This window comes from Amborella trichopoda, chromosome 3 (assembly GCF_054954075.1).
Source record: "Amborella trichopoda isolate Santa Cruz 75 chromosome 3, AtrichopodaSantaCruz75HAP2 v2.0, whole genome shotgun sequence".
Classification (NCBI taxonomy): domain Eukaryota; kingdom Viridiplantae; phylum Streptophyta; class Magnoliopsida; order Amborellales; family Amborellaceae; genus Amborella; species Amborella trichopoda.
The window spans coordinates 19,072,273-19,098,788 of NC_142338.1; the positions used below are offsets into that span (position 1 = coordinate 19,072,273).

Here is a 26,516-nt window from a genome sequence, read left to right on the forward strand (position 1 = left end):
AGTACTACTCTTGCTATGCATGGGCAGCAAGATGCTTGGTGAATATTCCTAGAAGAGAGCATCTTGATCTCAAGCAGCAAGCTTCCATTCGAAACTTTCCTTCCTATGAATCCCATATTTCCCAATAGAAAAATCTACATCAGCTCATCATGCCTCGATAAATTCATCTAAATCCCGTTGGATTATTGACTCTAGAGCTCCTAAACATATGATTGGTATGACTGATCTTTTCTCTTCTTATTCCTTGTTCTAATTGAATCTGTTAAAATAGTAGATGGTTCTCTTATTGCTGTCAAGGGGAAGGGAGCCCATATTTGTTACTCCTGTTAACTTGTGGTCCACCTTGCCTAACCCCAATCTTTCAAATAACCTCATGTCAATTAGTAATATCGCAAAGACTTTAAACTACAGTGTAACTTTTTTTCCGTCTCATTATGTCTTCCAGGACTTGATGACGGGGAAGACACTTGGATGTGATCCTGATGATGGAGGGTAGTTCCTTTTGGAGACTCCAGATCGTGGCTTGGTTGTCGCCACATCTTCCATTGCTAATAAAGAAAGGGTGCATTTGTGTACACCCATCTAGGTCATGCGTTGTCTTTTGCATTGCGTTCTTAATTTCCTAAAGCGTTTAAGTCTCTGAGTCAAGTGCAATTTCAGTGTGATATTTGTGAGTCGTCAAAACATTGTTGAACTTCATTTCCACTCAGCATTAATAAAAATGTGATATTCCTTTTGTCTCATACACTTTGATGTGTGGGGTCCGCCTACAGTTGCCATTGTGATTGGTTTCCAAGTTTCCAAAAAACTCCAGTCGGTGCCTGGGCAGCCGGTGGGTCCTTGCCGCCCAACACCTAGGTCGCCACTGACAGTGGTATAGAGAATGGAGTGCTCCTTGTACAACATTTGCACTAGTTACTCAACTTAAAATTTTTACAAGCATTTCTCTCAAATACAACTTCACTCACTATGGCCACAATACTTGATTTACAAAGACTCAAGTATCACTGAAAATGAAAGAAATACGACTCTCTAGATTCCCCAAGTCATAAAAACAAACACATTGTATTCATAGAAGTAAACTACATCACTCAGCACATACACTTGTATATGGATTGTACATATACTTCTCTTTTCCATAAACCAACTCCAAATTTTACATGAGCAACACTTGATTATATAAAACACAAATGAACTCAAAGTTACGACAAATAAGTACAGAATAATGGTGGACAGCTGATGATCGAACCCTTTGCGCCAGGGTCACTCAAGTGGATGTTTTAGGCACTTAGTGTGGTCCCTTGGATGAAGGCAATGATGGCTCATATCCAAAGGGCTGATCGCACTCTTCAATTGGGAAGCTTGCACTTGATTAACTTTAAAATGAGAGAGAGAGAGAGAGAGAGAGAGAGAGAGAGAGAGAAAGAGAGAGAGAGAGAGAGAGAGAGAGAGAGAGAGAGAGAGATGACCTTTTGATATTCAAAACAGTGAGAAAAAGTTAGCTATAAACACCTTGAACAATACGAGTGTAGATGGCCATACTCTTAAGGAAACAAGAGTAGTTTCATGAGAGAAACACTCAAGGATCAAGGGCCAATGAAATGGTACTCAAATACATACCAAATGCTTGATGATATGATAAAAAATCTCAGAGATACCAGATGATGAATAACAAAAAGAAGATGGTGTCTAGGTGCAAAGTATTGAACTAGCCACGTAGGATTTATAAAAATTCAAGTATATAAATATTAAGAGGCTAATTCAAAATGGAATTTACCTCAAGAAGAAGGTGATCATATTACTCTAGGAAAGAAAGAAATGGAGCTATGGAAGTTACCTCAAGCCTAGACACCATGAGAGGAAGCTTCAATTGCAATAGGGACTTTGCTCTCCACAATTTGGATCAAGGAAGAAGAAAGCACTATGTGGGGCGTGGAGCTCTCGATTTTCTCTGTAAACTATCTTTAAAATATGTTCATAAGTATGTAGAGAACGAGGCTATGGGGGGCTATTTATAGGTAATTCACCTTAGATATTTTAAAGTGAATAGATCATGGCCCTTAATGCTCATCTTCCATAGCGCATAAGAAGGCTTTGATCCTAGTCCCTCATCCTTGTCTAGCTGATGAGATTTCACACCGTTATCCCTCCTTTAGGAAACCCTAGATTAGCCATTTACCAAATTGCCATATGTAGAGAAAAGTTTTCAAAACTGCCATTTCTCAATTCCAAAAGTGCCCATGGTAATTTTTGAAATTAAACAAGGAATAAAGGTGTAGGGCGTGGCCGTCATGTAATTTAGTAAATATCTTGCTTTCATCCAATGGGATGAAGCCATGATATTCACATGGGCTCTAGCCAATGAGGTGATGCGACACAAAAGCCACTTTAATACATCACTTTCTCTGATGGATTAGGATTTAAGCTAAAGTTTCATTGCATGCCTAAAACCCCAAGTAAATGTGAATAAGACCATGTGTGCCAAAATAGCATATGACTAATTATGTTACTTAAAATATAAAACAATTTCTCATAATTAAAACCTTATAACTTAAATGAACATAACAAAAGACACGTGGACATCCACTAGGTTTTGACTCATGACGAAGTCAGCCCTAGGTGGGGCCATAGGGGAGCCACATGTCATCCCTATGGCCACTTGGGTGGTACATGGGCCCCCCCACTAGGTGTCCTTAATTGGAATTTGGGCAACACAATTTTAAAATCTCATTTTTAATGCTTCAGAAAAATTTCAAAAAATTATAAAAAATCCCATAAAGCACTTTCTATCATAAATACCATTGTGGCATCACAATAAAATGGAAAATTGGTAAATGAGATTTCTAAGCTTGAAATCCAGGTTACTAAAGTACTCCATTGGGCTATTTTGGAATAATGGTCAATTTTCTCGGAATAATCCAACAAGCCTATGCTCCACAATCTATGGCATGAGCACATAATATGGCTTATCAAAGTCATACCAATGAATTTCCCATTATTCTTGGATGTCAATGGTTTACAAGTGCACCCTAAGGGACATAGAAATGCTCATATACAGGGGTCTTCTCAAGGTACAAATGCACAAGCTCTTCCTAGTTGGATCACACATCAGAAGAGTGCCTTCCCATGCAACTTGGGTGTACATGCTATAGGGTGGTCTTGTGTCTAGGTACGGACACATGTCCCATGAATCATGACCATCCTATATAGAGTTATCACTCTTAAGGCACTCAGGTTCTAATCTCTTATTGGTTTTCTTAGCCTTGACCAATACATCATCTATGAGGCATACAATCTAAGTATATTCCTGACTCAGAGGTGACCCTCACACCTTTGTAAGTAATCTCTCTCTCTCTTTCTCTCATCGATGTATCTCAATGCCTTGTATTTGGGATATATGATTCTAGGCCCCAGTGCGCCAAGTACTTAGATTCATGTTCACTCACTCACTCCCACCGAGTGAGGGAATCTTAGCTTGAGAGGGCCTTAACTCCAACAACCACCCATATTTCTTGGTGGGCCAGGTAGAAGAACAGGGGTGAGAGTTGTCCGAAAAAACTGCTTTAGGTCCAAATTGTATGTAAAAAATGCATATTAAGGAATTTTTAATATATATATATATATATATTATGTTCAATCAATCCAAACTCCAAAGACAAACCAAAGTATATAAGATTTGGACAATTACTTAATAACACACTAAGAAAAATAGGAAATAATAATCCAACATTCAAATTCAGTACTAGATTACTAGTACTAAGTACTTACACAATAACAAGGAAAGTATAATAGTCATATAGTCACAAACTCACATCACAATTCACAAATCATAAATTATAATCACATTAATCCATACTCCGTAGTCCAAAGCGAAAATGTACTCAATACGAGTAGTTTAGTCTAGCAGGAAAGCAAAACGTTGAATTAACCGATCAAATTATTAAGAAAGCAAAAAATGTGTGTTTTCTTTTCACTCGTGTAGGAATTAGTGTTTAGGACACATAAAAACCTAAGCACCCCCTGGCCTTTCCCCCTTATTTTGGGGGGACAAGTACAAAAATACCCCTCCATGAGGGGCATTTTTTCCCTTGGGCAGGCACAGTCCTGTGCAACCCGCCCAAGGCTGCCTAGGCCTAAGCGATGCACCCAAGTTGCCTGGCCTGCCTAGGCGTTAGAAGAGCCATTTTTTTGGACATTGTTGGTTTTCATTTCTTTGTTTCCTTTATGGATGATTAATCTAGATTAGCAACTATTTATTTAATTAAACACAAAGATGAAATCGCTAATCTATTTCTAGTTTATCACAAGATGGTTAAAACTCATACGTTGTGCAAATTAAAGCCTACAATACATGTCAAACCAACTCAGAGATTTTCTTATTTATCAAGGGATTGAGTTCCAAACAATGTGTCTGAAGACACCTCAACAAAATGGCGTTGTTGAAAGGAAAAATAGGTACTTGTTGGAAGTCACCTGAGTTCTCTTACTAGAAATGAAGATCTTCAAAATATTATAGTCTGAAGAAGTTCTCACTGTTGCTTTTTAATGAGTCCCATGCCCTCTCGTGTTTGTCACGGCAAATCTCCTGTTAAAATTATTTATCAAAATTGTCTCGTATTTCCTGTACCCCCCGGAGTGTTTGATTGCATAGGATTTGTCCATAGACTTGGTCCAAAGAGGACAAGCTTGATGTTAAAGCTGTCAAACGTGTTTTTCTGGGATATCCATCTCATAAAAAAGGATTCAAGTGTTATGATCCTATTAACAAAGTCTGTTATGTCTCCATGGATGTTATTTTCTTTGAGTCTGTTTTGTACTTATCATTTACTGGTCATGAGTATGCTCTTTAGGGGGAGAATAAGATACATTTTGGTGAAGGGAGCATATTTGTGGTTCCCTTTCCTGTTCCCACACCACTTTTATCCCATGACAATGTTGTATCTAAGAAGAACGGTGTACACCTAGAGAAGGAGCTGAAAACATGTATCAAGAGAAAGAAGATGGTACAACCCAAAGTTCTAAATGATTATACCCCAGATGCTAACCTGGAATCAGGAGCTATTTTCAACTCAGGTAATTCTTTCACCTCCTCTAAAAGTCCTAATGTGGACTTACCTATTGCTGTACATAAGGTTAAGTATTCTTGTACTCAAACTTCCTATAGGGAAGTTGTACCCTATAACTCTTATGTCTTCTTTTTATTGTGCCTTTGTATCAGTTTGGTCTTCTAAGCAAATACCTTCTTGTGTTGCAAAGGAACTTTCACAACCTCAATGGAAGGCTGCCATGGGTGATGAGATTCGAGCACTTGAGCAAAATAATACACGAGAAATCACCAACCTTCCTAAAGGGAAGAAGGTCATAGGATGTGGATGGAGTACAAGGCTGATGGCTCCATTGAAAGGTATAAGGCTAGATTGGTTGCAAAGGACTTCACTCAGACTCCTGGCATAGACTAGCAAGAACATGTGCTCCTGTGGCCAAGTTGAACACTGTGAGGATCATTCTTTATCCAGCTACTAATAAATCTTGTCCTTTCCACCAGCTAGATGTAAACAATGTATTTTTGCATGGAGGCATCCAAGAAGAATTGTATACGGCCATGCCTCTAAGTTTTAGATTAAGGGGGTGATATGAAATGTTTTCAGGTTAAAGAAGGTGATTTATGGAATAAATAATCTCCTAGAACGTGGCTTGAAAATTTCAGAAAGCTGCTGCTGAAATTTGGGTTTAGAAGAAGCCACGATGATCATACAATCTTTGTAAAGAAGAATAGTGTTGGGATTATGGCCCTCATAGTGTATGTTGATGATGCTATTGTAATAGGGGATAATGTGAAGGATATTGAGGATATTAAACCATATCTAAGCAAGGTGTTTGATATCAAAGATTTAGGCCTGCTTAAGTGTCTTTTGGAAATTGAAGTGCAAGATCAAAGAAAGGGGTAGCCATCTCTCAGAGAAAATATGTGCCGACCTTTCACAAAAAATGGGATATTAGAATTTAATCATAAACTCCATGGAGAAAGGGGAAAGTTACTAAAAAATCCCAACCAGTATCGATGAATAGTGGGCTAGCTCATATACCTCACAATCACACTACCAGACATCTTTTATGTTGTTAGTGTGGTTAGCCAATTTAGGCATGCACCATGCGAACCACATCTTGATGTAGTGAATCAAAAAATTGAGATATCTCAAGTCTGCTCCAGGGAGGGATATTTTTCTCCGATCAAGGGCATTGTGATGGTTCCATTTACATTGATGCTGATTGGACTGGATGCCAAACTGATAAGAGATCCACAACTGGCTATTGCACCTTTGATTTAGGAAATCTAATTTCTTAAAGAAAAGAAAGAAATAAGATGTGGTGGCAAGATCAAATGTTGAAGGTGGAATACAGGGCTATGGCTGATGATAATATACGTCAAGAATGTTCTATTTGATTTTGGGTACAATTAAGCTTCCCATGACTTTGTACTGTGACAATGAAGTTGTCATTCATATCTATGAGAATACTATACTAAACACATTGAAGGAGATTGTCACTTCATTAGAGAGAATGTTTTTGACAAGATCATTCATACTCCTCATGTGAAGTCTAAAGATCAACTTGCATATATCTTCACTAAAATTGTTAGACGAGATAGACCACAAGATATCACAAGCAAGTTGGACATGATTGATATGTATGCACCAGCTTGAGGGGGAGCATTGGAAACAATTAACTCTTGTTATATTTGAGGGCTATAAATGTCTTTTATATTTGTTTAGGACTTATATGTCGTATTTCATTGTTCCATGGGCAGTATTGTAGTTGGTTACTTTTGTTACTATAAAAGGAGGTGCATGCTGGTCTTTCTAGACCATCACCCTCTCTCTCTTCCTCATGCCTCTATTCTGTTTCTTCTTCCTTTTCTTTCCCTCTCTTAGTACTCTCTAATCTCTTACTTTTATTTTTCCCTCCTTTTTTCTTCTTCAATTGACCCTAGGTTATTTTCAACTATAATGCCATGACCTTTCTCTAATATTTCGAGTGTTTAATTTTACATTCCACAGATGTGCTTATGGTTTGAAATCTATGGTAGCCTTTATATAGGTTTTTCCCTTCTTATTATGTGACGCTCATAAAGCAAAAGGGTTCTAACCTTGCAGGTTCCATTAAGAACTACTGAAACCTAGGAAATTGCACATCTCATAATAAGTTTACCTATTTGTTTTTTATAGCTGGTTAATAAGAACATCTTCCATGACGTTCCAGTCAAGAGACCATCTAAGGTTCTCATTATTTGTAACTTGATGTTCTCTTTGTTTATTTGTAAGCTGCCTCATTGTTACATATCCTGCTCCTATATTGCCCGATATGTACATGTCTAATGATATACGTTTGCAAAGTTCTTGCAATTTTCTACTATAAATATACTCAACTTTTTGTGTATAAACTTGTACAAACTGATTAGTTGGAATTGATTTGTCCCTCTAAAAGTCTTGGAGAATCAATATATAAATGCAATTTTGGTTTTCTTTTGGGATTCTTATTTCTTTGAAATATATGGCATGCTTGTGTCAAATGAATATTTAAAATCTCTTTATCAAATCATCTTGACCCACTAAATTGTATTTTGGTGCCCCATGAGAATTTATTGCCTGGGTGACCTAGATATATAGATTAGACTGTTATAGCTTGTCATTGAGTCCTCCTTTTGCATTTACAAGGGGGAGCACCCTTCAGTATTTGAGTACACATTGTAACATCCTAAACATATCCAAGGAATCCTAGGGACATTCAGATTGTTATGAACATCATAGAGTTCCCTCCTCTTAGTAAATGTCTTGAGTTTGTGTAATGCAGTTGAGCAAGCCATAGCTCCTCTTTGAGTCCTGGAACCTGTGGTCCTTCTTGTAATTTGTTTTATTAAGAGTTCACTTTTTCAATCTCTCTGATGGTGGAATATGGGGTTCGCTGCTCGATGGTTAGCACAATATAAATGCAATGTACCATTAAGGGCTCCAATCCAATTGCTTACCTACCCCAGAAAAAATATTTGTAAAAATGAGAAAAAGAAACAAAATTTAAAATCTGTCTTTGATAGTTAAATCCAGAACAATGTTATCTTTTTAACTTGGAGTTGCTGCAGAATGAGTTAGTCCTGAGTACCCTTCTTCTGGCCTTATGCTTTATTCCTTTTGGTCAACATTTCGTATATGTTTTTGTCATATATCTTTTATTTCTCATATTTATCCCTCACTTTTGCACTAGCAGCAGCTGGATCTATCAACTTTTCTTTTGTCAATGGCTATATCCTTTATTTCTACCTTTTTCTTCTAAATCTTGCTTGGCAACCTTTTTTATGGATTTGGGAGAATCTATCTTATTCTCCTTGAACTGGTTTCACTTACTTCATGCAATTGGCTTTTTCACCATCCAGTTCTGCTTATATCTAACTAAAACTTTCAGACTCGTGGGACGAAGTTCGTGGTTCACTGTTTTAGTATTCCTTTGCATCTTTAGTTTCTCTGGTTTCTAGTGATGAATTATCATCTGAATTTCATCCTACCATTACAGCAATGTTCGTCGCAATGGGCTTTTCACCGTCCAGTTCTGCTTTGTCTAACTAAAACTTCCAGACTGTAGGGACAAAATTCCCGGTTCACTTTTTTTTAGTATTCCTTTGCATCTTTAGTTTCTATCGTTTCTAGTGATGAATTATCATCTGAATTTCGCCCTGACATAACAGCAAAGTTCGTCAGACTCTTCCCTTTTGTATCTCGTTATCTTGGTTATGATTGATTTACCCTCTTATTAAAGTTCTCCTCCCTTCCTAGTCGTATCATAGGTGGTACTATGTTTTATAACATCTTGCTCTATCTTGAGTGAACTATGGAGCATGATCCCCAGTTTCCTCTCTTTCTTCGTCCTTTGAGATCCTATGAAGCTTTTAGACTATTTTGGATTACCTTTATAGGTTGATTACTTGTATTATTTTTGTCCTTTGTGAATTTCCACTTCTTGAACTCTACTATGTGCTTCTTATTCCTCAGTTGTTCCTTTTTGTCCCTATTTATGATACTCCAGATTCCCAAAGTACCTTATTTGATTCTGCAATGTATTTTTCATACTAATTGATACAGGCAAACGAAGGGATAAGGAAATATACAAGACAAATTACCATTAAGTCTAACATGAGCCACAAGCTATAGGAGCCAATAGAGTGGAGAGGGACAGTACTTCCAAACTATAATTGTTAGGAGCAAGAGCCCTGGAATGAACCATTGTTTTCTGGTTTGAGGGATCGAACCATGGTTAAATCTCTCTCTCTCTCTCTCTCTCTCTCTCTACATATATATATATATATATATAATACACTTTTTCAGCATTATCTATAAACATGCACGATGCAAACTTTATAGCCTGGAAGTCCCATAACAATTTGAGAAAACTAAGATTGTAGGACCATGGGGAGAACCAAACTTTGGAATTGCCAAGTCCCTAGATTGAGCCAGGCAACACCAGGCAATTCATTGCAGTCAACTGCCTTGCTTTAGATAACCCGGTTGATTCCCCAGTTTGGGATTATCGAGGACAGGGTACCCCTTGGGATTGAGCCGACTAAGGCAATCCCAAGTCCAATTGATGGTTTTAACCACCGATGCAAACCATGATCATGAAAACATAAAACAAAAATCTTCGATAGATGGTTAGTCACTAGAAAATTGTCAAAAAGTAAAAAATAAGCAGGAAAGCAAAGACGTGGCTACAAAATTTAAAAACTTTTGTGACTCCCCCTAGATTTGATATCCCCTTAATCTAGGATCAAGCCGCCAATTTCAGGTCGGTTGGGATCCCCCTCCCATAGGGATCATTATCCCTTTTAGTTAGGTATCACGATCCCATCTATTCAGGGATCAAGATCACTATAAGATACATATTGAGATTCCTTAATTTTGGGAAGGGGAGCACGTTTTGCTTGAGCTCCGGCTTCGGCTCCAGGTCCGGCTTTAAGATAACTGGAACGAGATTTGGAGGGGGAGATCTGCACCTCCCCTAACTAGCTCCCTGCAAAAAATTGTAAAACCACATGTTTATATGCATCCTACGTACCGCTAAACCATAGTTTCTTGGGGTGGGGCTGGGTTAGGAGTGGAAGCGATAGATCGATACATACAGGAAGTTCCTTAGATCGGGAGCAGATTCCGTACAAAGTTTTAATTGATAAATATTTTTGAAAAAGCATTTTAAAAATAAAAAATTCAATTATCCCACAGAATACAATAAAAATGAACACACAAAATGTGCAATAAATGTAAATATTTACTAATCAGATTTGTATGTAACTAATAAACAATATTTTGGTATTCCATTGAGGTCGTAATTATGTGACAATAATCCCACACACAACAACAAAACATAATATGATGAGGAACGTCAAGATAACAAATAAAAATACAAGGGTGCTGATTTTTATTGATAAAACCTGCTTTATTTACAGTCACTTTGCAACATCCAAAAGCATAACAAGCTGCTTTATTCACAATTTTACGCTTAACAACACCGAAAAGCGTTGAGTATGATAGCAATTACACTCCACATGAATCATCTTCTTGGCCTCTTGATGCCGCTCTGAATGACTAGGAGCGATCGCTACAAAATGGGGATCGAGATCCCAAAATGTGGGGATTGAAATGCCATGGAGATCCCTATCCAAGAGTGCGGGAGCGAGATCCCAAAGCGCGATCAACGTTTGGGTTGGGATATCCTGGTAGCCAGGCACTAAACCTTCCAAAAGTAAAGGAAAACCTTGTCTATTATATTATCCTTGTCTATTATAGAAACCAATGAAACGTTATTAAAATACATTTCCTGAAAACCCTAGATTCCTGAAAGGTTGAAACTTCTTTACTATCCTAATGATAATCCGAAAAATCCTAAAGTTACCCATGCGTACTACATCATGCACTCAATGAAATTCACTAATGCTATCTTTATATTTGTCAAAATAAAGAAGAATGGCCAGTAAATCTATATTTTGTTGGTAGTGGTTAGGTAGAATTTGTTCCACTGTGACGTTGGTCAAGACCAGCCTAACATTATCTGGAAAATGGATGGACATTGTTGTGGTGAGAGTGAGTCATACTTTCACTCCAACACTGTCCAACTGATTAACCGGTATTGAGATGGTCTCTACATAGCCTGGATAGATCTGGTTCTACCTGATCATTTTCCATCTTGTTATGGTAGAATATTAATCACCTGAAACTTGTTTATCATTCATTTTCAGTGTATTCTAGATTATATTTGAAGAATAATGTGAAACTTACAATAACAAGACAAACGAAGGATAAACAAAAGCTATAGTGTCTACACGTTCAATAGCCTTCTGTATCCCAGTTACACCTTTGTTGCCCATGCTATTTTCATCTTGTTCTATGACTAATATCCTCTATTTAAAAATTTGAAGATGCAGAATTTCTGCAAAATTACTAGCCTCTGTTGAATTGGCAGCCCCTCTGAACCATTACATCATATGTTTAAGAGTCATCCTCAATAATCATTGGTCTTTCTAACTCTCATCAAATTCTTACTCTAGTCAAAGAAACATACGAGACCAATCAGAGTCCTCGACACTCAATTTTCCAACATAGAACTTTTTAATCCACTTATCCTTGTGCCCTGTGATACACTAAAACCTGCCATTCTGGATTTTTCTTTGTGGCCTTGGTCAAAAATTTGAGTATTCACTCAACTTGACAGAGCAACCTATTCATAATCTGTTTGGGGTCTTGGTAGCCAATGAACAGTGATCCCTATCCAAGAGTCCTCTAGAATACGCAAGTGTAAATGCCACAATTTCAGTTCTTTAATGTACCTACATCCTCATATCTTGTCTTTTTTTTTTTGATGGGGGTGGGGGGTTTGGGGGGGTAATCTCTCATCTAATAAACCTTGATTAAAGCATCCAGAGTCATCAAGACTGTTGCATCCAATCCCCAGAATTTATTGTTTTGTGTTCTTCCACACATGGGAATATGGCTGGAAATGGGACTAACATGATCTGTACGGGTTGCCGATGTCAGGCAAACAAAGTAAAAAAAGGGAAGTCTCAACACCTCTGATGGAGGTGTAGACGCTCCATTTCAGAGGTGTCAGCTTTCGAATAATGGGGTATGGGCCCTTCTATTCCTTGAGTTCTCATTTTTCAAGAATAAAGGTTTCTAATTTCCAAGAAAGCATTATCATTTATTAGCCTTTATTTAAAATTTCAAACTGACTTAAAGAGGATGATTAAATAACTTCAACATATAGCTTCAAACAGACGAGCATATGATGGATAATAACCGTTAAAAAAAGGAAGAGATAATGGTAATCAACTTTCCTATAAAAAGAAGAAAATAGGTAACAGATTAGGAGGAAGAGTTATGTATGCAAGTATTTCACATTGAGAAACATAATTCAAAAGAAGCAATACTTATGAGAAGGACTTACAATGACTTTTTATATATATATGGATTCTTGTAGTTGGGTGTTGTACCTGTGTTGGACACGTATCAACGAGCATATGCATATTCTTCTGGATTTTTCTTGTTTATTAACCATTGATTACATCATTTTAGAGGCTTGATCTTCTTTTTAATTCTAAGGAGACCTGTGAACTTTGTAAATGTTTATGGAACTTGGAAAGATCTGTGGTTTCAGCCAATTAAGGTATAATTTGATTCTTTCTTGCTACTCATTATGAAGTGGAATACTTGTTGGATATTGTTCTCTTCACAATATAGCCGTGTTGTTGATTCCTCTCTTCATGGAATGAGCAAATTGGCTCCCTGTACTCTTGTAAGACACTAACACACGTGCCCATGTCCATGCAATGATGTGTAATATTGCTTGTACAAATATCGAAATATAAGGTATAACTGATAGAATAAGTTAAAGATAAATATGTTGTTAATTTAGCATAATATTTACTAATCATAAGGTTCAGATGATGATGTTGATTTACCAGTCATCAAATATTTCATATGTGCACTATAAACTTTTAATGACCCCTGTTTTGATATATTTTCATATTATTTTTTTATAATTTAATTTTTCATAATTTTTCATTTTTATGCAGGAAATATTTATTTTTTATACATTTTACATTTTAATTTTGTGTTACACACATGCTGGCCTTGTTTCAAGTTGCATGGTGGATGTCATGTTTTTAACATTGACATTCATGATGGTTTCTATGTATAAACTTAGTCCTCAATATGCTTGTGATACATGATCATTCCTTTCCTTCTCATTGCATCCTGGGTCCTCTATATGTAGCTCATCTATTTCCTTGTAAAAAAAAAGTAAAAAATTTGTGTTGCACATATGCAAACATGTGTATGCATTGCACAGCATGCAATAACTAATTTGATTTTTCATGGTTCCAAGTGGTATTTGCGAGAGGTGGATCTTGCATTAGCTAATTGGACATGTAAAGAGTTACATCAAATAATGAAACCAGAAAGAAGAAACAATGAAATCCAATAAAGGAATTTATTTTTATTGGTTGTATTTTCCATATTTTGCATGTATCTTTTAATCTGAAAAAAGATAATTGACTTAAAGTTGTTGAAACTATACCGTTGCTATTTGGACCAAAGTACTTGTAATAAAAAAATCCTGAATCACTTCTTTCTTTGGCTATGCATCTGGGGTTTTACGGCATCCCCACCCCTTCTATTGCTGTTTAAAACTAGAATTTTCCATTGGTGGTATCTGTGGCGTTAAACATCACATCATTATAATCACTCTCTTCGAAAATTTTCACACAGCATTCCAGATTCTTGAGTGATTTGTGTCTTTTTGTGCTAATACATCCTTGACCATGTGGCGTTCCCTAAATGTATTCTTGAATTCAATTGCTTAGAACTTTGTGCTTAGTTGACGTCAATGACTTGCTTTCCTCCTTAGCTTCCACCCCAGCTCATTAACAATTTTGGACCAATTCATCCCTAGAAAGAATTCATATCATTGATAACTCATTGTCACTCAAAGAATAGCTACTACTATAATATGAGGTTATGCCTCATTATGGGACCCGTCTAGCAGACCTGCAAAGGCACCCATAAAATATCCTCGTGAGTTGAAGTATATACCCCCAAATCCAGTTCTACCATTTAATTTTGATCTCTCGGCGTTGGACTTATCTTCATCTGATGGTTGCCATTTACAATCTGTGATTGGGACCAGTTGTGGTTTTCTATGTTTGATGTTCCGAGAGTCCAGATTTTCCAGTTCATGCCTATTAGAGTGTCCAGTACATTCTGTTGGTGATCGACCTCTTTCCTGCACCTACTTCTCTATGTTACCTCTTTGAGTGTTGTTTTACTGGAGAAATTTTGCATCTTATTTCTTCAGATGGTACCAAAGGCACGGTACTTATCCAGAGATAATATACCTGCCCTTTTGAGAATAGCAGGTCCATGCAGGCTTCTATTTCCTCATCGAGTTTCAGTATTACTTTCCATGTTTTTGTTAACCGAGACAGGATGGATCTCCATATCTGTTGAGTAAAGCTTAAATTAGCTTGGCTCTGCTAGCACATCAAAGCTTCCTTTAACCTTCTCCCAGAAACTGGCTAACTTTGAGATCTTTACCAAGGCCTGATGTTCTCAATGTCCATGCCTTGTATGTTTCCAAAGGCCACTCTTGGTGTTGGGATTGATCTAGAAATCCTCGATAAGCAAACAAATTCTCTTTTAGAGAGGCAAGGTACCTTTGCGGGTGCATGAACACATACTTTTTGCAACCCCGATGTGCAACCAAACCCCTCCTTTTGGGTGTCTAGTGAGGCATGCATACCTTTGCTGGCCCATGAACATGTACTCGTGCCATTCCCTATGAGCAAGCAAACTCCTTCCTTCAAAGTTTCTAGTGAGACATACCTCTGCAGGTCTGTGAATGTGTACTTGTCCCATCCCCTATGAGCAAAAGAATGCCCTCCTTTAGGGTTTATAGTGAGGTATAGACACCTTTGCAGACCAATGAAGATGTGCTCATCCCATCCCCTATGGGCGAATGAACTCGCTCCATTAGGGTATCTAGTGAGGCATAGATAGCATTGCACGCCATAAACATTTAATTATCCTCTCAGCTTGTCAGATTTAGGAAAAGAATGTGGTCAGTAATATTGAATAATTAGCAATAATGACCATCGCATTAGAACTTATGTAATATTTAGGAAAAGGATGTTGTTTTGTGGACAAATAGTGGGAAGTAAAAATAAAATATTGCCAAAACATTTTGCAATAAATGCACAAGGACGTAGAGAGAGAGGAAGCCTAAGAGGATATTTCTTCAAGATTTCTTTTTTTCCTTTCTATAGTTAGCCCAAAGGTTTTTTTTTCCCCTCTTTGACAGGTAACCTAAAAGGAAGTTAGTTGCATCATTATATGTATGTGATAGCTTGGCAAAAACATAATTGAGAGCAGTTATCAAAAAAAAAAAAAAAAAAAAAAAATCAAACAAACGTAATTGTGAGCATTTTGGTTTTTCTGTTGTAATAGTTGTGAGAATGTATTAAGCTTGAATGGTAGCGACTTCCAAGCGACCCCTTTGGATATTGCTTTTTTAAGTAGTTTTACTATATTAATGGACATGAATGGCACATCTATTCATAAAAGGAAATCACAGCGAGAAGCATTAATGTCTAGTGCCAAAAAGAAGAGGCAAGAAGTAATCGAAGTTTAACTTATCAGGAAAAAACCAAGAATTCAATGTTTGGCAATTTTTTTTATTCACACAAAGAGGATGATCATGAAGTCGTAGAACAAAGTCTTTTGTTTATGGAATGAAGATCACAATAAGACTTTTATCTTAAAAACTAATGGATGGTTTTTTTATAGAAAATTCGGATGATTTCAATAGGCTACTTGAGATCGCATTAAAAATTTTCTCACCCAAGAATCATGGAACTGTCAATGTTTTATGCTGATGCATTTGTGTGATGTTTTCCGTATTTGCCAAATTCATTACTAGCATCTTATAGTTCTTAAGTAAAATCCGCTCCAGTCCATTAGGACCCATTTTGAAGGACTCTACAGGAGGAACGCTACACCTCAACGTTCCTTTGATGACAACAGATGGTTGATGATGCATTACTATACAAGCCGTATGCTATATGCTATCGTAGTATATTTCCCTGGTTTCTTACATATATCAAAAAGCATTCTATGATGTATCACACATTATATATATCATCTCCACCATCCATAGTCAGTGACAGTGGAGAAGAGCCATGTTTTCTCTTGAGCAGACAATGGTAGCTTTGAGCTCTCCACTCTCCTTTATTGGTATGTACAGAGTAGATGACATGCATCATGGTATAATATGACTCCTTATTTTTCACCAATTTTTATCTATGTTGGAGTCCTAGTTCCCTTATTGCTGAAATTGACCTGCAAATCTTGTTTACTTTCCCCTGTGAGTCCACAGGTTGAGCCTGTGACAACGAGTCATGTGATGTCAGAAGGTGCATACATATTGTTCTACTCCAGGTAAAAAAAAACCTTCATTTTTTCTTTCTTTTTCCTCATTTCTTTATCATGCATGGTTCATTTAAAAAGCTGCTCGTCCCAACTTTGATTTGGGTTATTTTTTTTGACAGGTCCTTTCCTCGACCGCCAAGAATTTATGCTGAGAAAAGTACCACTTCTCATTCCTCCCCTTCCTTGAAGCCTTGCCCACTTTGTCCCGAAAGCTCTCCAAGACACAAGCATAGCAAACCCCCTAGTTACATTCACCCCACAACTGCTCAAAAGCCAGACAGTAAAAACAGCTGTATAAGTAGCCAAACCAGGATCTCACCAAGCATAGATTCTAGTGATTATGCATTCAGTGATGGAGTGCTCTTTACGAGCTCCGATGATGCTTCTTTTACCACAGAGAGTACAAGAGACTCGACTAGCACAATGGATTATTCTGAGGCTTTTGGCTTTGACCCCACTTCGACCTTCTTAAGTAGCCTCTATTATTGGCCAGACTATTCCTATAAACCGGTCTCCAATATGAAGGCCACAGAATGCAAAATACAGACACGATTCTTCTTTGAAAACAAAGGTCAAGTTTTGAATTTCAGTAATGAGGAAAGGAAGCAAGAGGAGGTAACTGACTCTTTCCTTGGACCTCTGGCCTCAGCTGGTAAGTGCAGTGTTGGTGTGGGTCATGATAGCAGCCTTAAGTCTAGATTTTTCTATAATTCAGATTGTTGTGGACATTGATCAGTTACATTATGGAGTTTTAGGCATAACCACCTTTGTTGTTCTTTTAATTATATCTCAAGAATGGGTGTGCCTCATTTGTTTTTTTAAGTGAAATGGGGCCATTTCTGATCCAATTTAAGCTTTTGGGGGTTACTGATAGTATCCTTCTCACTCCATCTGGAGTGAGCCTTAAGTGGAGCAACTGTAAAGTTCTCTCTTCTTTTTTTTTCTTTAATATATATTATGGGTTTTTTGGGATGCCCAACATGTTGGTAGATTGTTCAGAAAACTTGATGCTTTATGTATATCCTGGGAATAGTATCATGAAAGACCAACTATTAATTTTTTTATTTTTTAAATCTTGAGCTATGAACTCTCTCTCTCTAACAATTGGATTGTATTGTAGTTCTCTGTTTTGGACTTGCGAATGCAGCGTTCCTTTTCAGAATGAGAGTGAATTTTGACTTAACAAAATTTGGGACTAATCTTCTTTCGTTAATTCGAGGCTGGGTTTTGCTCCACATATGAAATGCATGTGAAGGGAAGGCTGGTACCAAACGCTCTATCAATCTTATGAATATCAATAGCTTTAGTTGCTACCCATCGATTTTGATAGATATTAGAGCAATTCAAAAATGGGAGCGGTCAATTTGTTTATTAAATATATCTGACTTCGTGCAATCCATTTGGGTTATAGATGTCGGTCACTTTCGGTCGGCTATGCATTTTGTGTAATGCAATAAGGGGTGAGAATGGGAAGGAGCTGGGATGGTAGCATCTCTAGTCGCCACATTGTGGTTTTTATTCCTATCGCGAACACAATCTTATTAATATCTTCAAAAAGATAACTCTTAATCTATTTAAAAAGCGGGTAAGGCTTTGTTTTTCCCACTAAATTACCCAAAAAAAAAAAAGTAGGGGGTAAGAATGGGGTCGGGGCTGTGGTGGTAGTACCACTTGTGTCCCAGCTAAGGTTTAGGCTTCCATTCTCACTTAAAGCATTCAAAAACCACTAACGATTTGAAAAACGGGTAGGGGTTTGTCATCCTCACTAAATTACCCCCAAAAATAGGGGGTGGGAACGGGAAGGGCCTAGGGTTGTGGCGGTAGTACCCCGAGTCACTACGTTGTGGTTTTCATTCCCATCACTAATATTGTTCCATTAACACCTTCATAAAGCTAATTCTTAATCCGTTTGAAAAAAATGGGTAGGGATCTGTCTTCCTCACTGAATTACAGCAAAAAAAAAAGGGAGTGGGAATAGGTCGAGTTGGATCAGGCCGACTTGGTCTAAGTTAGACCCAAACCTAACCTGAAGTGTGTTTGGGTATGGATTGGGTCCAAGTCAATTGAAGTGGGTCGGGTTGGTTAGGGGTCTATAAATAAACATATAAAAAATTATTTTATATGTTTTATACTACATAAGTAGTATTATCTATATGTAATTTATACTAATATATTTGAGTCGGGTTGGCCTCGACTTGAACCCAATTGACCTAATAAAATCTATATGTGACTTGGACTCAAACCACAGATCAAGTGGGATAGCTTGCCTGAAGGATTACCCCTTACCCTACTAGCCAACATAGCTGTATAAGTCGTGGTCACTTGAGGACCATGTCGATTGCAAGAACCAGAATTAGAAAAGCGAATAGCCTAGCCTTTCCAACGTAGTCGAGTGGTCGTCCCTCCCCTTGTTGAGCAGGTAATCAAGATGCCTTTATTTGGGCAAGAGCTAAACCGTGCCTTTATCTCAGACAGGGGTATGGTAGTAGAAAGAAATGCCCGATAAGCAGTTGATCCAAGAGTTCAGTTGTGTGGTGATCCAATCCCATATTCAGTAGAGGGAAAAGTGGTTCTTTCTATTCTCGCTATCGGTAAAGATACCAATAGTTGTCTATCCTCGACCCTATTCTTTTTTTTTTGTTTAAGGTTATATAGTTTGGACCATGGTGCTAAGCCTTTTAATGTCATACGGCTAGGACGTGCACTACAGTTTAAGGTCATACAGTTGGACCATGGTTATGCAGTTTAGAGTCATGCTACAAGGACTGTGCAGTTTAAGGTCGTGCTACTAGACCTCCGCTACAGTTTAAGGTCATATAGTTTGGATCATGCAGTTTAGGGTCGTGCACGAAGGTCATTTAAGTGGGTAGGGAATGTGACTCCATGGGGAACGGAGCCGTAACTGGAGACTTGACTCCCTAAGGATGCAAAGTAGTGGCTTGCTTATGGGGATGACAAGTTACGATCTGGAAAAAGTGGGAAAAATCCACAGTAGACAACACTATAGCATGCACACGGCACTAGCATAGGAAATGTAAATGGTGCGGCATACGGTGTTTAAGCCTTTAGTGAGGTCCACGACGATAACACTTTGTGAAGCATGCGACGATAGCTCTTTGTGAAGCATGCGACGATAGCTCTTTGTGAAGCGTGCGACGATAGCTCTTCGTCAAGCGCGCGACGATAGCTTCTGGTGAGGCATGCGGTGATAGCTTATGGTGAGGCACGCGATGATAAGTCTTTGTAAAGCGTGCGACGATAGCTTCTTGTGAACCTGCGGCGATAGCCTTTGGTGAAGCGCGCGACGATTGCCCTTTGTGAAGCGCACGACGATAGCTTTTGGTGAGGAGCGCGACGATAACATCTGAAGGACGCATGGCGATAAGGCATAACGATAACAACAGATGACAGCAGGTTCATAAGGCATAGGCGGCAACGATTCATATTCGGGCCTCGGGCTTAACTTGCCCCGGTCTGGACCTATCGCTGTCTGAAGACAAGGACTTGGAGCGTCATTTCGAATTTGTGACGGGCACTTTACAGCACTGCAGACTGTTAAAGGGGGTATTTTACTGTTTTGGCAAAAGGTAAAACAGTGAAGTGAGTATCAGAGAGAGCCGGAGCTTCTGTCGAGCTTCGAGCCAAAACTTGCAGTGTGTAGGCGTTCAGGAGCTCTTCATCGAACTTGAGCAAGTCTTGAGCCTTGCAGAGTGCTTTACAAACATTTTTAGAGAGCGTCAAGGCCTCTCGAGCAGGGAACAAGAAGCTTCACAGGGCTTCTCCAAGGCTTTTCCGATGAAGAACGATGACCATTGAAGCTATCGTGAGAGAAATAGTGGTGCCGTCAAGTTGCGACACTATCTTCGGTGTGCATAGGGAGTCTTTGGTGGACTTCTAGCGGTCTTGCATTTAGTGGTAGGGAAGGAGAAGGTTCAGTGGCTTTGCTGTGATTTTTTCGACAGATAAAGGGGTGGGAAGAAGGGAGAAGGGAAACCCGCAAGGTCACAGGGGAGCTTCTACAGGAATTCCAGTGGTTTTTCGTTCGCTTCGGTCACCGGTGGAAGAGAGGAAATACACGAGGAAGGCTATCACGGCGAGTAGGATTGGATTCCTAGTGAGGAGAAGACACGCCGGTGAGAACTCGAGGCATCATAAGGTTGAAACGGTCGGGGAGGTGAAGGGTCATGGGACAACAAGAGTTCACTCTTCGCAAGCGCGGTAACAGGCCTTGTCGCGAGTGTCAGGCGGCGTGCCCAGATTTCAAGGGACGTGGTGTGCCGCACATGTGACGTGTGTGAACAACCACACTTTGTCTTGGTCTTTGCGCGGTGCTTCTGCCTTACTTCGACAGACGGCGATAACCCCTTAGTCGTGAGACGACGGTAGCTCTGGCTTCCGCGCACAACGATAGCCTTTTTTGTTGTGATATGGCGATAACCCAACCTTCTGCGCACGACGATACTACCTCAGTGGGCAGACGACGATAGCCCTTACTGGCGTTATGCCTTAAGTGACCAGTCGGCGATACGCCATTGCGAACGCAGCTGACGCTAAGCCTTATCGTTTTGTGGAAGTCTTACGCGACCGGCGATAGCCTTGCCTTTTGCGCATGGCGACAAGGCTGCCTCTTAGTGACTTGCATGCGACGGTGAAGCCTTTGTTCTAGCTTCATGGCCCAGCTTTCAGGCGCCATTCCAGATGTGAAGAACCTCCCATGAGTAGGGGAGCTTGGCACTAACGAATTCACCAGCAAAAGCTTGGTGAGGGGTGAGCCAATCTGGCTCACTGAGGCTTTGTGTGAACCGAGGTGGCCTTTGAGCGTCAACTCTGCTAGTGACCCTGTTCGCTTTGAGGTAAGAGAAGACAACAATGGGAAAATAGAAGAAGGGGTAGGCCTCCTCCACTGTTTGCATCAAATATAGCCCCAGGCGGGGAGTTGCTGACCCTAGGCAAGAGAATGGTGAAGACCTCGGGCCTGAAGTGGTCTTCTTCTAGTCTCCGAGTGCAAGGGGAGCACCAGTATCTGAAAGGGTATTCATCCTGCACTGTAAGGGTGCTAAGTCGGTACAAGGATATTTTGAAGCGTGCTTCCCTACTGGCCGTCATTCAGTACTCAGCAAGATACTATGACCGTTGTTCAAACACGGTCAAGGTGCTTTTGGAAACTTGAAGTCATGCCAGGAATACATGGCTGCTTGGTCATGGGGAAACAAGGATTTCTCTACTATACCTGTACTTCATCGGTGGGCTCCCACTCATCAGTGCTATGTATGACGCGTTCGTGCCCCCGAACTCAGTCATATTTGGAGGAAAACGGGTCCGTAAAGAAGACCCGCCAGCTTGACTACAGGAGTTATTTGGGGTTTACCAGCTGCTCAGCTCTGAGTCCAAGAAAGGACGCATCTCCTTCACCCAGTGGGTGGCATTCTTCTATGGGGACTGTGATGATGAGGCTTGCCCAAGCCCACGAAGAAAGGGGAAAGAATCAATGAAGGGAACCCCTCCAATATTTGAGCTTCACCACGGGAACGACCACATCCTCTTGGCGGGGTATCTGGTACTCTTTCTGTGTAAGTTTCCTCTTCCCGGAGGAGCAGAAAGTATATGTCCAGGCAATTTCTATGTAGCCTGTGACATGGTGAGGGGGCGAGAGTACGCGCTCGCACAGCCGGTCTTGTACAACATCTATTATGGCTGGGAGTCGTGTCCAAGGGAAAAATGTATCAAGGCGACAAAGGAGGGAACGACATAGTGGATGGCGAAGCCTTCCCAAGGGACTTTAAGATGCCTTTCCCCATCCACTATGTGTATGGCTGGCTCGGGGCTTATTTCCCCAACACCTACCTCAAAACTAGGGTATTGGATGAGATAATGTGCCTGTTTCTTCTGAGGATTGCTAGGCAAAAAGCAATCTTCCACACTCCTGGTCATGCACGTAACTTGTTATACAATGACCATCTTCATATGAGTAGACCGGCCTTCCCGATTGGGAACGTCACAGATCGTGCTTTTGCTGATGAGCTGAGCAAGAGCCTGGATGGTGGTCCTACCACCCATGAGGAGCTGATGTATATGCTGAGTGTCAGAGGCGAGGTGCTACCTTACCGTACCATTCATAGTGCCAAGCTTGAGGAGTAGTTCCCTCATCGATTTGCCCGACAACACAAGCTGGACCAAGGGTGTCCATTCTCGGTATTCTTTGAGAAGCGGCATAATGAAGCCAGCTGCAGAAAGAAAGACCAACTAGGGAACCATCGTGAGACCTGGCTCTCGAGGCACATTCGCATAGCTTAGGCCACGTGCTTGGAGTTTACAAAGGTCAACAAGTACGTGCTGCCATATTTTAGCAAAATAGTGCAAGCGACTGAGGCCCACGAACTCTGGTGGTGGATCACCAGTAAGGGGTATTGGGAAGCCGACCACTCCTGAAAAGGGGATAACTCCCGCTGGAGCCAGGACACACGGCAAAGGAAAATGGCGATGACTCCTCCTTTGGGGGAGATATGCACCCTGGGCTTTCCTTGGAACTAGCGCACTGTTGAGCGGCCTCACGAGATTGCCATGGACAAGTCTCTGCCACAGTTTCTCAATTTGGAGAAGAAGACAAAGAGCAGTTTTGACAACTCTCTGCTATCTTCAAATGGAACGAGGGCAGCAAGGTTCCTGGGTATGAAGGGCACTCGGTCCAGGATTTAAACGAGTTGATAGGGAGCGGTCCTCACAACAAGCTTGCTATCGGCTCTTCTCGAGGGGGTGCTTTTGAGATTGCTGCACCCTCTCAAGCGAAAGGGAAGAAGAGGAAACAGGCTGCCTCAATCGTTCCTCATGCACCTGCATGTCGGACTCCAAAGAGTAAGGGCTCAAACGTCCAGTGGTTCGAGAGCCGAAAGATGGTTCTTCACTGGCTGCTTCTTCAGAGTCATATGTGTCTTCTATTATTTCTGCATCACCCCTTGCTCTTGAGGATTCATGTTCTCTTTTACCTGAACCTTCTTTTGGCCCTTCAGAGGCTCAGGCCGGTGCCTCAGATTCCACTACCCCGATTGAAATTGCTTCAGACTAGGAAGTGACGTCCGTGGCTGAAGAGGAGGGCCCAGTCCCGATGGAGGTGAACGAGGCTGATGAGGCTGGCCTTGATGAGGCGGTCGAGGCGAAGAGGGCCTTTGGAGCTTAGGAGGTTGCTATGCATACCAAGGAAAGGGAAGCCCTAGTAGAGCTTGTGGTCATAGAAGACGCTGGTGCCTCAGGGACTGAAGAGGGGCCACCTGAGCAGCAGGAAGTTGCTGCCCCAGGTGTTGTAGCTTTAGGGGATGCAGAGGCAAGACATCCTCAGTGGTCAGACCTTGAGGGTCTAGAGGCGGTACACCGGTCTGTTGAGGAGGCGGGCCCTATGGGAGAGCCTGTAGCTGAAATGGCTACTGTGGATGATAAGGGAGAAGAAGAAGAGGGGGAAGGTGTCGAACCTATAGAAAAGGGAGAAGGAGTTGGCCCTGAAAGGGATATTGCAACTGCTTCAGAAAACAAGGGGCAAGGAGAAGAGGTTGGCCTTGGAGGGACCAAGCTTGCTAATGGTGAGGCTAACAGGCCCGGTGAGGAGGCTGTGAGGGCGCAACAAGTTGAAACTAAGGCCCCCTTCACACCTGCAAATGATGAGAGCTTAGGCATCACCGTCCCTCAGGAAGAGCCAGCAACTCACATGGCTATCATCTCTTCGAGTTCTGCCACGGAGACTGATGCTCCTTCTATTGCAGCGACCACAACGGCATTGCCTGGGCCTAGCTTGAGTGGGATGTCTGGCATAATTATGAACATGCTTCGTTTGAGCGTGCAGAGACTGAAGGGTCTGCCTCTTACTGAACTTAATGGTGCAATCCAGTAGTTGAGGCAGGTCGCCCTTGTAGGGGTGCACCAGAGGCCGTCCCTTACTTCGATGATATCGTAAACGAGCTAAAAGGGTGGAGAATAAAGACCTTGGGCAAAGAAGCAACTACGCTGCGGCTAGAGAGTTCGTAGTTACCCCCTTTGGAGTCCTCCCTTATGTGCCATCGTGAATAGGTAGAATCTCAATTGCAGCAAAAGGATGTCGCAGTCTCTCAGAGATCCGACCTTACGGAAAAAGCTGTCGCTCATCACCACAAGGTGATGACCCTATGAACGAAGATATTAGTGCTAATGTAAAATCTTGAAAAGCTGGAGGAGACTGCTGCATGGGAAGCGAAGGACCAGGTGCGTGCCGATAATATTTTGGCCCTCGAGTACTCCTTGGAAGAAAGGACCATCTTGATGGAGCATAAGGCGAAGCTAGTGGTTGAACTGAGAGGCGAAATCGAGCAGGCAAGGGGATCAGCTGCAACATATAAGGGGAAGATCAATGGATTGATTGATTGATTTTGAAGTGTCATCTTAATTTCTTTTCGTTTTCCCATATTTTTAACACCTGTAATTTCCCCTTGCTTTATGAATAAAATTCTTTTTTTTGCTTCAGTGTGATGCGCGACTATTTTATTCTTCCTTCTCTTTCTATTTTATTACATCTGTCCTTTCACAATGTGAGACGAAAGAGAATAGCCCACCCCTTGCTTTGTCTTATGACAGCTTATTGTGGCTTCAATGACCTCGAATGGGAGAGCAGTTGCTTCCTTGCCCCTTAGTGTTTGATTCTACAGGGATTCATAATCCATGGTTCTCATGATTTGGTGAGCTTGTTCGCTGTAAACACTCCAATCTGAGGAAGCCTTGGCTTCGATTCGAGGTGCATTACTTTTGAGCTCATCATAGGTCTTAGTCTCAGGGACAACTCCTTCAAGTGCTTTGAAGAGACGCGTATAACCTCCAACTGATTTTGGAGGTTGCAAACCTCACTTCTTAATTTTGTCATGAGGTATTGTTCCTGAGAGCTGGAGGGCTGACTCTTGTCCACCTGTACTTCTCCGAGAACCTCTAAGAAGTGTAAGACCTTCTTTTGGCTACTGATGATCTCCTTATTCAAGGAGCACGAGATTTAGAGTACCTTCCTTGGTGGTAGGTATGCCAGTTGTGCTTCTAGAAGAGCAATGAGAACATGCAGGACCTTTTACTAGTCCGACATATAGGTAACCCTCGGTGCTGGAAGGTCTACCTCTAGGGCTTCCTCAGTTTTAGGAGGTGCTTTTATGTCATCATTTTGTTCTGGTGAATTAGAAGTAGAGGTAGAAGCTTCATCTTCGGGAGATGACACCATGACCTCGGAGAGGTGGCAAGGTATAGTTGGGTAGATAGGACTCAAGGGGAGTTTTTCCTCTTCTTTGAACATGTCTGTAATCATTCGCCCGAGGTCTTCAACATCCTCATGAGACAGGGTCCTGTCTCTCTCACAAGCTTCCAATCATCATCCTTTGGCCTTTCTGGTGCTGGAAGGTCTATGAAATAGTACTTAGCGTCAGCATAGTGAGTCTCGGCTACAGGGAACGGTCTCTTATTAGCATTGACCATGTGTTGTCTCCCATCTCGATTGTACTTGAAGCATTGGTGGAGCGTGGAAGAGACCCCCCCTGATCATGAAGCCAAAGGCGGCCGAGCAAGACATTGTAAGATGTATCGGTGTCGATTAAAGGCGTAGTCATTCAGGTCACCAATCTTGAGGTAAAGATGAACAATGATGTGGGTAGGAGTGAGGTCACCAGATCCTAATCCCAGTCGGGTGAGGATCCTTCTTGGGATCAGGTTGACTGTTGACCCTCCATCCAGCATAATCCGGTTGATAGGACAGTCGTGTAAATCACCATTCACGAAGAGGGGGCGATTGTGAAATTTGCCTCCCAATTGCAGGTCATCTTTGAAAAAGGTGATTGCCAAGCACCCACCCAGGATGGCTGGGTCCACCTCAATAGGCTCCACTTCAATCTCGTACACCTCCGGGTTAGAAAGGGCTTGAACCAAGGCCAAACGGTAGTCTCTGGATAGCATAAGGGTGTCATGGATACTTAGAAGGGTTGGAAGCTTTTTCAAATGCCCAAT

General features: G+C 40.8%; 1 protein-coding gene across 4 annotated transcripts in view; it reads left to right on the forward strand.

The window, feature by feature from the left end:
* UBP15 (ubiquitin-specific protease 15) overlaps positions 1–17,593 on the forward strand; it is a 46,121-nt gene extending 28,528 nt beyond the window's left edge. For all 4 annotated transcript variants that reach the window (XR_016052263.1, XM_088862230.1, XM_020665032.2 and 1 more), the window contains 2 exons: positions 16,468–16,529; positions 16,640–17,593. Coding sequence is in view for 3 of the 4 variants with exons in the window: in XM_088862230.1 (XP_088718356.1) it covers positions 16,468–16,529; positions 16,640–17,252 (675 nt within the window). In the remaining variant the exon portion in view is untranslated. The remainder of the gene's footprint in view (positions 1–16,467; positions 16,530–16,639) is intronic.
* The last annotated feature ends 8,923 nt before the right edge of the window (positions 17,594–26,516 follow it).